Here is a 12208-nt window from a genome sequence, read left to right as displayed (position 1 = left end):
AGAGAGAGAGAGAGCTGGGTGCACAGGGATGTCCTGTGTTCTGAGAATGGGTCACCCTCCCTCTCAGGAGCATTCAGACTTCCATATCTGTAGCTTACTCAAGAGGAGCAGAGGCAGAAAGACCTATCAGTAGTAGCTGGGGAATGGCATTAAAGACCAGACTCTTTTTTCTTTGATGGGCTCCTGCATGTGCTCATATATGCTGTCATGATTACTTTTGTGCCAAAGGGCTAATGGACGGCTCAGAGACCTTGATCACGTCCGACCGTTCTGTCTCTGTGGCTGGGGTCTCAGGCTCTGTAGTACTTGTGAGTGAGAGAGAACTTCTAGGAGCGTAAAGGCAGGGACGGATTGGCCTAACAGGGCTTCGGGAATGCCCCGGTGGGCCGGTCAAATGGGCCACATGATCTCTGCTTGAGGTGTTCCCCGCGTTCTGGTTAGCATGTAAGGAAGGGCCCGGAGGAGCCGCCACCAGAGCTCATCCTGTTGGCCGCTGAAGAAAGAGATGAGGTTGCAGGCCGCCAGTGGCAAAAAAGAAAAAAGAGAGAAACGAGAAGCTGAGGTCGTGGTGGCTGAAGAAAGAGAAGAGAGGTCGCAGCTGTGATATGTTTACTTCATAAGACTGTTCTTTGAATGCCCTTTTTCATGCAAAATCTTATTACAAATGAGAAATTACTACTTACCTGATAATTTCCTTTTCCTTACGATGGATAGATGGGTTCAGGACCAGTGGGTTATGCACCTCTATCGGCAGGTGGAGACGGAGCAAACTGACATCTCAGTACATATACCCCTGCAGTGACATTAGCCCGCCAGTATTCTCTGCAAAAGCAACTGTGGACAGACTAGCAAAAGACTTAATTAAAAAACAGTTAACCATGTCAACACCCGGCCAACATGAAAAACTGAGCTCAGACAAGAAGCACATGAACACTAATCTAGGACCTGGATGAACACTTACCAGTAATGCCCTGGAACATGTAGTCACACAGGAGGACCATCATGCAGTCATTCGTTAGCCAAGGGCAGGAAGCTGGATCCATCTATCCACCTTAAGGAAAAGGAAATTATCGGGTAAGTAGTAATTTCTCATTTCCCAGCATGTGGATAGATGGATTCAGGATTAGTGGGATATACCCCCGAATAGGATGTCGGTATATAAAAAAAATGCAAAGTAAATAAATAGGGTGGGAGGCTGCCTGCAGTCCAGTCAACATCGCATGTGCAAAGGCTGCGTCCTCCCAGGCCTGTACTTCCAGACGATAATACCTGGTGAAGGTGTATAAGGAGGACCACATCACAGCTCAGCAAATGTCGACAGGAGACAACAGTCTAACCTCCACCCATGACACTGCCTGAGCCCTAGTGGAATGAGCCCTAACCTGAGTAGGCAATTGCTTTTCAGCATCCACATATGCGCCCGTGACCACCTCCTTAATCCAGTGAGCTATTGTAGCCCGCAAAGCTGGTTCACCTTGTTTTCCTCCACCATGAAGGACAAACAGAAGATCCGTTTTTCGGAAAAATTAGAAACTTCCAGATATCTCACATGTCTCTTGACATCCAAGGGGCACAACAAGCGATATTCTTCCGCATCTCTTTTCTTATCCAAGGATAGCAAGGAAATGGACTGATTCAAGTGAAAATCTGAGACCACTTTAGGAAAGAATGAAGGAACAGTCTGTGGCTATATCACTCCTGGAGTCTCCTGAAGGAACGGCTCTCAGCAAGACAAGGTCTGCAGCTTGGAAATTTGATGCGCAGAACATATTGCCACCAGAAACACTGGCATGGAATGCCTATGCAGTGGTCATAACGTAGGGCCTGCCAAGAAATCCAACACCAGGTAATGACTCCACAAAGGGACTGGTCCCTTTAAGAAACGGGCCACATCAGGATGAGATGATAAGGATTCACCATTCACCTGTACCTGTACCTTCAAGTAATTAAGAGCCAACCCTTTATTTAATCCATCCAACAAAAATTCCAAAATGAGCGAGATCTTAACAGAACAAGGAAGAACACCTCAATCTTCACAACAAGCCTCAAATACTTGCCAAACCCACACATAAGCTAAGGAAGTGGAGAACTTTCAAGCTTGTAGCAATCACTGCAGACGAATATCCACGCTTCAACAAGCGAGCCCCCTCAAGGGCCATAACGTAAGACAAAACCGAGTTGGATCTTCATGAAGGACTAGCTCCTGCTGCAACAGATTCTTGTGTAGTGGAAGATGAAGGTGGGGTCTCTACCAGGAGTCTTCGCAGATCTGCATACCCTGGTCTTCTGGGCCGATCCGATGCCACCAGGAACACAATCTCCCTGTAGTCTTCATTCCAGAAAACTATTCTGCCCAACATAGGCCACGGGAAAAAGCATACAGCAGCTTGTCTTATAGCCAGCTCTGCATGAGAGCATTGATATCCAATGACCTTGGATCTTTCCTGCGACTGAAGAATCGAAGAACCTTCGCATTGTGGGGGGTGGGGAGGCGACCTGCTTGTATGTGGATAGTGGATTGCGTTTCAGCGATCCACTATCAGCTGAAACGCTTCATCCAACAATATCCATTCTCCTTGGTCTAGTCTCTCCCTGCTGAGAAAATCTGCTGTTACGTTGTCTTTTCCTGCAGTGTGAGAGGCCAAGATCTCCTGGAGATGCCCTTCTGCCCATTCCATAAGTTGGTCTATTTTCTGCGACACTTGCTGGCTCTTGGTTCTTCCCTGCCAATTGATATAAGCCACCATTGCTGCCTTATCCAACATTACTCGGACTGCTCAACCCTGCAGTCTGCTGCTGAAATGCAAGCATGCCAATTGGACCGCCCGGGCTTCCAGGCGATTGAGGCTCCAGAGAGACTCTTCTGTATTCTAGCATCCTTGCACCGTTAGTTCCTGACAGTGAATCCTCCAACCCTGGAGACTTGCATCTGTCACTTTTAAATGTGAAGCAATCCCCAGTACGGAGATGCATGTCCACCATGTGCTGGAGATGGAGAATACTGGCAGGCTGTCACTGCAGGACTATATATATTGTAACGTCAGTTTGCTCCGTCTCCATCTGCTGGTAGAGGTGCATAACCCACTGGTCCTGAATCCATCTATCCACATACTAGGAAATTCATAATTTTTAATTGTGTGTGTGTGGGCAGGGCAGGGGGTTGGACCGGGGTTGCAAGGCTGTAAGGTTTGCCTAGGATGACTATACCCTTGTACCACCTGGCTCCATATAGGAAAGCAGAATTCCATATGGAGCGATGCATTTAAGGGCAAGGCTCTCCCCAGTCTTGGCCATGGCTTAAAATTCTTTCTTAAACCCTGGGATCACTTCTAGTCACCCATCCCCAGGAGTAGGTAGGCAGAGCAGAGCCTAGGGAACTCTAAAAGCAGTAGACTATGTAGCTCACAGCCAATGAGCATGTGCTGGAGTGGGAGAGGCTCTGAAAAGTGGAGGCAAGCTACTTGCATAGAAAGGGAAGGGGGTGAGGCTTTTGCCTGAGGTGGTTGGCTGAGCTCTAGAGGGGCATATTGAGCACCTGTTTTCCTAAGGCACACATATCCACATCCCCTGTGTGCCCAATGCAATATTTAAATGAGAGAGAAAGTGGAGCAGTGTACAAAGAGAGTACTAAGGAGAAATGCACATTTCTGGCACTTAAAAGTTTATTGCATCTGGCATACAAACGTCTAAATTGTGCATCACTTACATGAAATTACAGCAATCTGCAATTCGTGTTTACCAAAAGAAAAACAATCACCACTACTCCCTATATATATTTATATAAATAAATAAAGATTATTATTGTAGAAGACTTATGCAAAAATCAGGCAACTTTTATTAGAGCATATTAAAAAATTCAAATCAGTATATGAAAATGCAAGATATCAAAATAGCTCAATCTCCAATACAAAAATGTTTAAATGTCTTAAAAAGTTGAGTTCAACTAAAACAATCCTTAGATGAACTATTTATAACAGCCATTGTTGAATATGAGATGTTATCCTGTCTTCACATGAGAATCGATGCTTAGCTGGCTTGTTACTGCAATCAATGCTGACGTCTATAGTATTCTTAAGATGTCTTCCCTCTATCAGAAACCCCGACAAAGGCCAAATGTTTCGCCCCCACGGGCTTTATTGGGGGGTGAAATTGTTGGAAAATGACAAACTTTGTATTTGAATGGTAAGCCTTCCTACCACCCAGCTGAGAGCAGGAACCAGGAAGGAGGCTGCCAGGGTCCCACTCTCATGTTTTGCTAGGTGGTAGGAAGGCTCTTTCAAGCTCTGTGTGGTGATGTGGAATGTAATATACCGAAGTCTTAAATACTCCATTTGGAACATTGCATGCTTTTTTTTGCTTACCATTCAAATACAAAGTTTGTCAGTTTCAATTGATTTCTCATGAGTCCTTGACTGCCAGTTAATTTTCCATCATAAAAAAATTGTGTGTTGGGCACCCAGTCTTTGAGTGCACTTTCCTGCATCGGGCAGTGATAGTTAATATCTTCATTGACACGGAATTTAAATGCCATGGGCCCTATCCGATATGCTTTGCTTATGGCATACGTTTTAGACATTAATTTCCTTGTTGCGTTGGATGCTATTATTTCGCACTGGAAATGCGAGCCCAACAGCGAATAAACCTGTGTGCTAGGCTGGGGGGGGGCACCTTATTGTATTAGCCGTCAGTCGGTTAGGAAAAATGTGAAATTTATGTGGGAGATGTTTTCATCAATTCTGCCAGGCTCCAGGTCACATGAAGTACCTTTCAGTGATTAACTCGGTGTGCTTTCGGGAGCCACAAAACGCATAAGTGAGTCAGATACCCTGTGGGCCGGTTTTGGAAAAGATCATCCCGGGCTGATATTTTCCTGCAATCCGCCCCTGCATAAAGGGATGAATACCGGCGTAGTAAGCTCAGCTGTGAACAAAATGCCAACAGCAAAAACATGTGTCTGTAAAAATCGGGATCGTTGTCAAAAAATATCTCTCGAGTCGGCAATCCTGAGGTCCCTGGAATCAGCGCACACAGCGCAGAATGAGTAATTAGCCTGTATTAGGGAACAGCGTTAAGAGAGGGTCTCTGCGAACAATAAAAAAAGAAGAAAAAAAAAAGACAGGATTACAAAAGGAACACCTATGGGTTAAGGAACGTTTAGATCTATGCATACAGGGATGAGCAGAGTTTTTTGCTTCACATCAACAAGTGAAAATCCTGTTACCAGGCAACGTCGCGCGAAACTCTACTACAACACCCAATCAGCCAGCCGGAGCTCCCCCCCCCCCCCTCCCCCATGCATTTTAGCGCGTCCCCTGTGACGGCACAATGCCCACGCCCGAGGAAAAGGCGTGTCGGCTACCTGCCCGAACCCAGGCTTGGCGCGTGCGCAGTCCCTCCACCTCCAGGGTGCTCACTGGGCTCTGGAACACGAGGGAAACCAAAAGCGGAAGTTCCACGAGCGCTTAGCGGGGCGGCCGGGGCTTGGCTATTCCCAAGCGGTGGCCCAGGGCAGGTGTCAGCTGACTGTGATCATGTGAGGCGCGGCCGAAACAGAGAGCGCCGAGGCTGTGTGTGCGCTGGTTCTCTGCCGGCTGATGGCTGTGTCCGCCGCAGCCCGAGGCGCTCCTCGCCCTTCGCTCACCGCTGACCTGGGGATCGCCTGCCTCCTCTTGCTCGGCTTGGGGTCCGCAGTGCGCTACGATCCCACCTGGGACTCGCTGGACTCCAGACCCCTCCCCGCCTGGTTCGATGAGGCCAAGTTCGGAATCTTCATCCACTGGGGGTTGTTCTCGGTGCCCAGCTTCGGCAGTGAGTGGTTCTGGTGAGACCCTCCTCTTTATGACCTCCTACTCGCTACTGCCCCGCACTTCACTTTTACGCCCCTGCCCCCATTCTGGCTTAAAAAATAACTGCACTTCTGCACACGCTTGTCCTCGCAACTGCTTTTGTCCCAAAAGAGTCAGTCTAGGTGGGGCTCAAAGGTCTTCTCTTCTGTGATCTCCAGGCAAGGGGAGAAATTCTCCCAAAGCCAGGAACCGAGATTTTCCCCAATCCAAAAATAACTCTCTGACAGGCCGATGCAATACTGTGCGCTGGCACAGCTCAACATGCGATTGGATGCGCATCCATAACCCCTGAGGCAAATCAGGGGTTAGGCGTCCAGCCAAGTGTGGAGCTAATGGTGCTCATCATATGTACATTTATGTCGATGAAGCCATTAGCTATTTCCCCAAATTCAAAAGAAAATGTGTGCCTGATGTGCACATTTTTACCCTCAAAATTAATGCCTAGCCCGGAGCAGATGTTAATTCTTGAGGAGCCCAAAATGTGTGCAGAAAAGACTGCTTTTTTTTTAAAATATATATCCTTTGACTCGTATCTTGGCAATCTTAAGTCGGAGGAACAGAAAAAGTAAAACTCCAAAATAAAAAAACAAAGAACAAAGTGTGCCCGCAGTTAGGTTAGGAAAAGGGACGCTCAATTAACCAGATGCTTGAAAAATTGAGCGTCCATTTTCCTAACTCGCTGACAGCCACCTCTCCCAGGTTCCCACTGCCGAGGAGCTGCTAGGGGCACAGTTTCCTCTAGCGCCTCCTTTTTTTTTTTACTGCGGCAGCCCATTTAAATATTACATCAGGTGCCCCGGAGAGGTGCATCAGCGCGCGATAGGAGCGCCTGTTTTCCACGCGCCGATATTGCATCGGCCTTTAAGACAACTGCTCGCACAAAACTGAGACAACTCCTTCCACACTGGTTGGGTACTGACTAGGAATGTCTTTCCCTTCTATGAGACTGAGGAATTTATTTTACAATCCTCCTCCTACACTGCTGTAGGCACCTTCCTTCAGATGTACAGGTAGGAGATGCCACTCTCACCAATCTTAGAGACAGTGCTGTGTGAGAATGGTATGCTCCCTCCTCACTCTCTGCCCAAAGCTTGACCTTGATTTGTCTTGCCATATATGCTTGTGTATGTTTTCTTTTGTAAATTACCTCAGGCCTTGGCATTTGACGATTACATAAATGCATTCATAAAGGTAAATAAAGATAAAGGCTCTTCTGCACACGCACTAGTGCGCCACTATTCCTTTGCACACACTCATACCCACTAACAGCCCCTCACTGCTCTCTTGCTCCCTACTGGCCTGGCAGTCTCGTACATCTTATTTATTACAGCAGTGGTAGGCAACTCTGATCCTCAAGTGCCACAAAGAGGTCTGGTTTTCAGGATATCCACAATGTCCATGCATGAACTACAATTTCATGCACTCTGTTCCCCATTGAGTGTAAATATATTTCATGCTTAACAACACCTGAGGAAAACCGAAAAGACCTGGCGCGATGATCCGTCCCCCTCTCGTCGAGCACAATTCAAATCCTCTCTACATCATTACAGTGAAAGGCTAAATAAGGCGAAAAGAGACTACTACTCTTCCAGAATTCACCAATTCCAATACAACCCGCGAGCCCTCTACGAGGATGTTACTATGCTCACTAAGTCAGCACCCCCAGACATTCCTGAAGAAGTAGCTGAATCCAAATGCGAAGAACTCGCTATATTCTTTCAGGAAAAAAAATCAATAAGCTGCTTACTCTTTTCCCCCCCTCCCCCCTCCCACGCAAGCCCACCAAGAAGCTTACCAAGAGTCGGCAATCCTGAGGTCCCTGGAATCACCGCACACAGCGCAGAATGAGTAATTAGCCTGTATTAGGGAACAGCGTTAAGAGAGGATCTCTTCAGCCGTGTGGTGCCAAAAGGAGCAATCATTATTGCCTTCACGCAGCGGATTCAGACACAGAGGCCTTGAAAGGCCCTAAGATTCCAGTTTTCTTCAGGATCGATACTTTCAATAGATCTTCTTTATGGGATGTGCTGGGTACATGTGACCTGGACTGGCCACTGTCGGAGACAGGATGCTAGGCTCGGTGGACCGTGGTCTGACCCAGCTTGTATGTCTGTCTGTCTATCTATCTATCTATATGTTTTTGTAATTTCTACATTTCCAGGAGCATGAAAGGTTTTGAAACCTGTTGCTCTGTATTTCCTTTCCTGTTGTCTCACTCTTTCATCATTCATGCTATAGTCCTACCTTCGATCAGTGTTTCTTGTTTCCTGGGCTGAAAAGTACGAGGCAAGATCACCGATGTGTAAATAATCTGGAATTTGGACCATAAGCAAAACAGCAGTGCAAAGAGTCCTGTTCGGATTTGGAATTGGGGCCTGTGCTTTTCCTGGCACTCTGACGTGGACCTGAATGGCAGTCGGGTTATCACACGCTGCACCCAGCCCCCTGTGCTGGTAATGATTGCTGGCAGCAGCCCAGCAGCCTCCAGTTTGCCCGGATTTACAAGGGTGGAAGACGCTCAAGGGAGGAGCAGCTTTCAGAAACTTCAGCCATGTACGTCTTCACGGCAATAATTGAATAATCAGAAGGGCAAAAAGGGAATGTCTGTGCTTGTTGAAGTATCTGCTTTAACTTGAGAAGAATAGCAAGAGCGTGAAATGTAGCTCACGTGCCGTGGTGCATCTCTTTGCCTTTGAAAGAAAGCGGACCCCCCAGGAATGTTGTTAAAAGCTTCAGAAGTTTGATTTTACTGCTCTTTTGGGCCAGTACAGTAAGGGGTAATAGCGCGTCCAACCCCCCCCCCCCCCCCCGAACCTAATAGCGCCCGCAACATGCAAATGCCTGAAGGTTTAAAAAAGTAAAAAAAACAAAACCCCAAAACATTAAAATAGGCCTGCGGCTGGCGGGTCGAAAACCGGACGCTCAATTTTGCTGGTGTCTGGTTTCCGAATCCGTGGCTGTCAGTGGGCTCGAGGACCGATGCCGGCAAAATTGAGCGTCGGCTGTCAAACCCGCTGACAGCCGCCGCTTCCGTCAAAAAAGAGGCGCTAGGGACGCGGTAGTGTCCCTAGCGCCTCTTTTTACTACCGGGCCTAATTTAAATAAATTAAAATACTGTATCGTGCGCACAGGAGAGTGGGCGCTCGTCCGCGATTTTACTGTAAGAACATAAGAAAATGCCATACTGGGTCAGACCAAGGGTCCATCAAGCCCAGCATCCTGTTTCCAACAGAGGCCAAAAACCAGGCCACAAGAACCTGGCAAGTACCCAAAAACTAAGTCTATTCCATGTAACCATTGCTAATGGCAGTGGCTATTCTCTAAGTGAACTTAATAGCAGGTAATGGACTTCTCCTCCAAGAACTTATCCAATCCTTTTTTTAAACACAGCTATACTAACTGCACGAACCACATTCTCTGGCAACAAATTCCAGAGTTTAATTGTGCGTTGAGTAAAAAAGAACTTTCTCCGATTAGTTTTAAATGTGCCCCATGCTAACTTCATGGAGTACCCCCTAGTCTTTCTATTATCCGAAAGAGTAAATAAGCAATTCACATCTACCCGTTCTAGACCTCTCATGATTTTAAACACCTCTATCATATCCCCCCTCAGTCGTCTCTTCTCCAAGCTGAAAAGTCCTAACCTCTTTAGTCGGCCCGTTTGTGTTTTTTTCTAGTAGCCCCTTTGGCAGGTTTGTGTAAAACCTTCCTGTTAGGAAGATGATAACCAGGGCAGAGCCAGCTTGCAGTAGAGGACGGATAACTGTTTCATGGCATCCAGAGGCAGCGCTGCTAGAGGTTTTGAAAGGTGGTTTGGAGGGTTCTCTTGTGTGTGTGGTGTTTTGGTGTGTTTGTGGGTTTTTGTTTTTTTTTAAAGTGCTTCCAGAGGCTCTGCCAGAAGTGCTTTTGGACAGAGGCATTTCACCTTTTCTGGCCCAGCTCATTGACAAAGTTCAAAATGCACCTTCTCAGCACATGGCACAAAGATGCAACATTATGCGCCCTCCAAGGGAGAGAATCTTATTTTAAAAAAAGTGATTCCTTTTGTGGTTTGCGGTCTCGCTGCCAGGTGCGGCACGGGTGGCTGTCCCTCTGCAGGGCTTTCCCAGGGGGTGCCGCAGCAGGAAGTGTGCGGCTCCCTGACCCAACAATGTGGAATGCACCGGGGAGGGGGCACTCACTGAGCTCTGCTCCAGAGAGAAAACATCTCTTTGGGGGGGGGGGGTTCTTCATCTTGATCTGCCTTTTGTAAAGCAAATTCCATGGAGGTCATTTTCAAAGAGCAAGTCACATAAAAATGAGCATCTAGTCGCGTAAACAGCCTGTACTACACAACTGCTGTTTCATAAAAGTTGAAAGTACGCACATTCTTTAAGTTTCGCGTGCTTAAAAAAAGGGGTGTTCCAGGGCTGGGCTAACAGTTATGTGCATAAGTTGCTATTCTTAAAAGACACACACATATATTTGGCAACTTAATCATGGAATTTTACATCTAAGGGTATGCAGCTTATTGCGGCGGTTACTACCCATAACTAATTAAGCTAGATATTTCACTTGGATGCAGCTCCATCACTGCTCTTTGCATTAATGATGGGGTTGGAAGGGAAATAGAACCAAAAGGTTACTAAGAGCCAAGAGTAACAGATAAGTATGAGGAAAAAAAAAAAAGTGCGAAGCTTGCTGGGCAGACTGGATGGGCCGTTTGGTTGTCTTCTGCCATCATTTTGATGTTTCTATATTGAATCCAACTGGGTCTCTGCTAAGACAAATAAACCATCAGTATAGGTAGAGGTCAGGCCTGCCTCTTGTTTTACAGCTCACCCATGCAGATTGCTGAATTGGTGATGTCCTGTTTCTATAAAACCCAGAGACACCATTTTAGAATGTGGATTTTTAGTTAACGTTTTGAGAAGTGTTTTGCTTGTGCCCTTGTTTTTTTTTTTCCTTTTTATTTTGGGGAAATAACCCTTAGACCTTAGGTCTCAAGGTCTGGGTTCAGAAAAGAGTGGAAAAGGTATTCTTCCCTCTTGTTTAGGAATACTATACTTTTTAAAGTTCTTTTGAAGGAAGTATTTTATCCACCCTTCCTTCCATTATTTTTTGTTTTTTTATTAGACTGATCTTATTTTTGGAAGTCCATCTGAATTCATTTCATTTTCATTTATAAAAATTTATTAATCGCCTAACACTGTTAGGCCTAGGCGATATACAAAATACACACACATAATAAAAATGACACAAACAAAAATAAATACAGAATAGAATAATTTCATAGGCACAATCTAATAAAAATTCTGATATTCATTACCTTATGCATTAAATTGTTTCAGGTATTACCTTTAGCAATTATACACACGATTCAGCAAATATTCCTTAAAGGCAGTTTTAAATTTTTTAACATCTTCAATAGATCGTAATTCATGAGGAATCATATTCCAGCAATTGGGTGCCGCTATGGAGAAAGATGTTTCTCTTGTGTAATGTAAATGAGCTAATCTCACTGAAGGAACTTCAAGTAAATTAAGTTGTGAAGACCTAAGTGCCCTAGCTGGCTTGTGGATCCGAAGTAAGGCGTTAAACCAAAAATCAGAAGAAGAAGCACGTAATTTAAAAATGGTCATTCCTATCTTAAAGATTATACGCTCCGCCATAGGGAGCCAATGAAGTCTACATAAAATTGGTGTGATTCGATCAAAACCTTTGCCAGAGGGATTCAGACCCCATCATCCAAGGATTCTTAGTCATCCAGCAATGTCCTTGAAGCGGAAGAAAGAAGGGAAGGAGAACAGTAGCACCCATCCAATGTTAACCTTTTGAAATAGTTTCAAGATATTCTGGAGAGGAGTTGGGAGGTGCCATGAAGGGAATGGAGGAGGTGGGATAAATCGCAAGAAGTCTATTCAAGACAATTTGGTTAAGGTATGGGAACTTGGAAGTCAAATTGTGTCATCCAGCCCAGTCCAAATGTGGCAGCCACCGTTTTGGAAGGAAGCTTCAAAACCGCCCTTGAAATTGGGAAGGGGTATGGATGGAAAAATCAGATATTATCAACTTTACAGAATCACAGATTTATTGGGCATCAATTACGTACTGGACTGTATTGAACAAGGGCTCTTACTTCATCATTTTCTTCACTTTATTATCAACAATCAGTAACGTTATGTTGGAGATACATTAAGAGTTCAATGTGCCTATTGCCATTTGTTTTAGAGACTGTTTGAAAATGCCTAGGGCCTTGGAGAGTAATCTCCCCCCTCTACAGGGAATCTTGTAGAAGAAAGTAAGGATATTGGATGGAATAGGAGGAGAAGATATCTAAAGCCCCTGAAAGTGAAAAATGCCCTTGGACTTATGGAGTATAT

The 12208-nt window shown here is 45.6% G+C and overlaps 1 protein-coding gene across 1 annotated transcript in view; it reads left to right on the top strand.

Annotated features, from left to right (window-relative positions):
• Window positions 1-5430: 5430 nt before the first annotated feature.
• FUCA2 (alpha-L-fucosidase 2) overlaps window positions 5431-12208 on the top strand; it is a 62574-nt gene continuing 55796 nt past the window's right edge. The window contains exon 1 of the mRNA XM_029596518.1: window positions 5431-5821. Coding sequence (XP_029452378.1) covers window positions 5595-5821 — 227 coding nt within the window. The 5' untranslated portion in view covers window positions 5431-5594. The remainder of the gene's footprint in view (window positions 5822-12208) is intronic.

Source organism: Rhinatrema bivittatum, chromosome 3 (genome assembly GCF_901001135.1).
Source record: "Rhinatrema bivittatum chromosome 3, aRhiBiv1.1, whole genome shotgun sequence".
In the NCBI taxonomy this organism is placed as follows: Eukaryota; Metazoa; Chordata; class Amphibia; order Gymnophiona; family Rhinatrematidae; genus Rhinatrema; species Rhinatrema bivittatum.
Note: the sequence above shows the minus strand (reverse complement) of the source record. Positions and strands in the feature narration are given on the sequence as shown.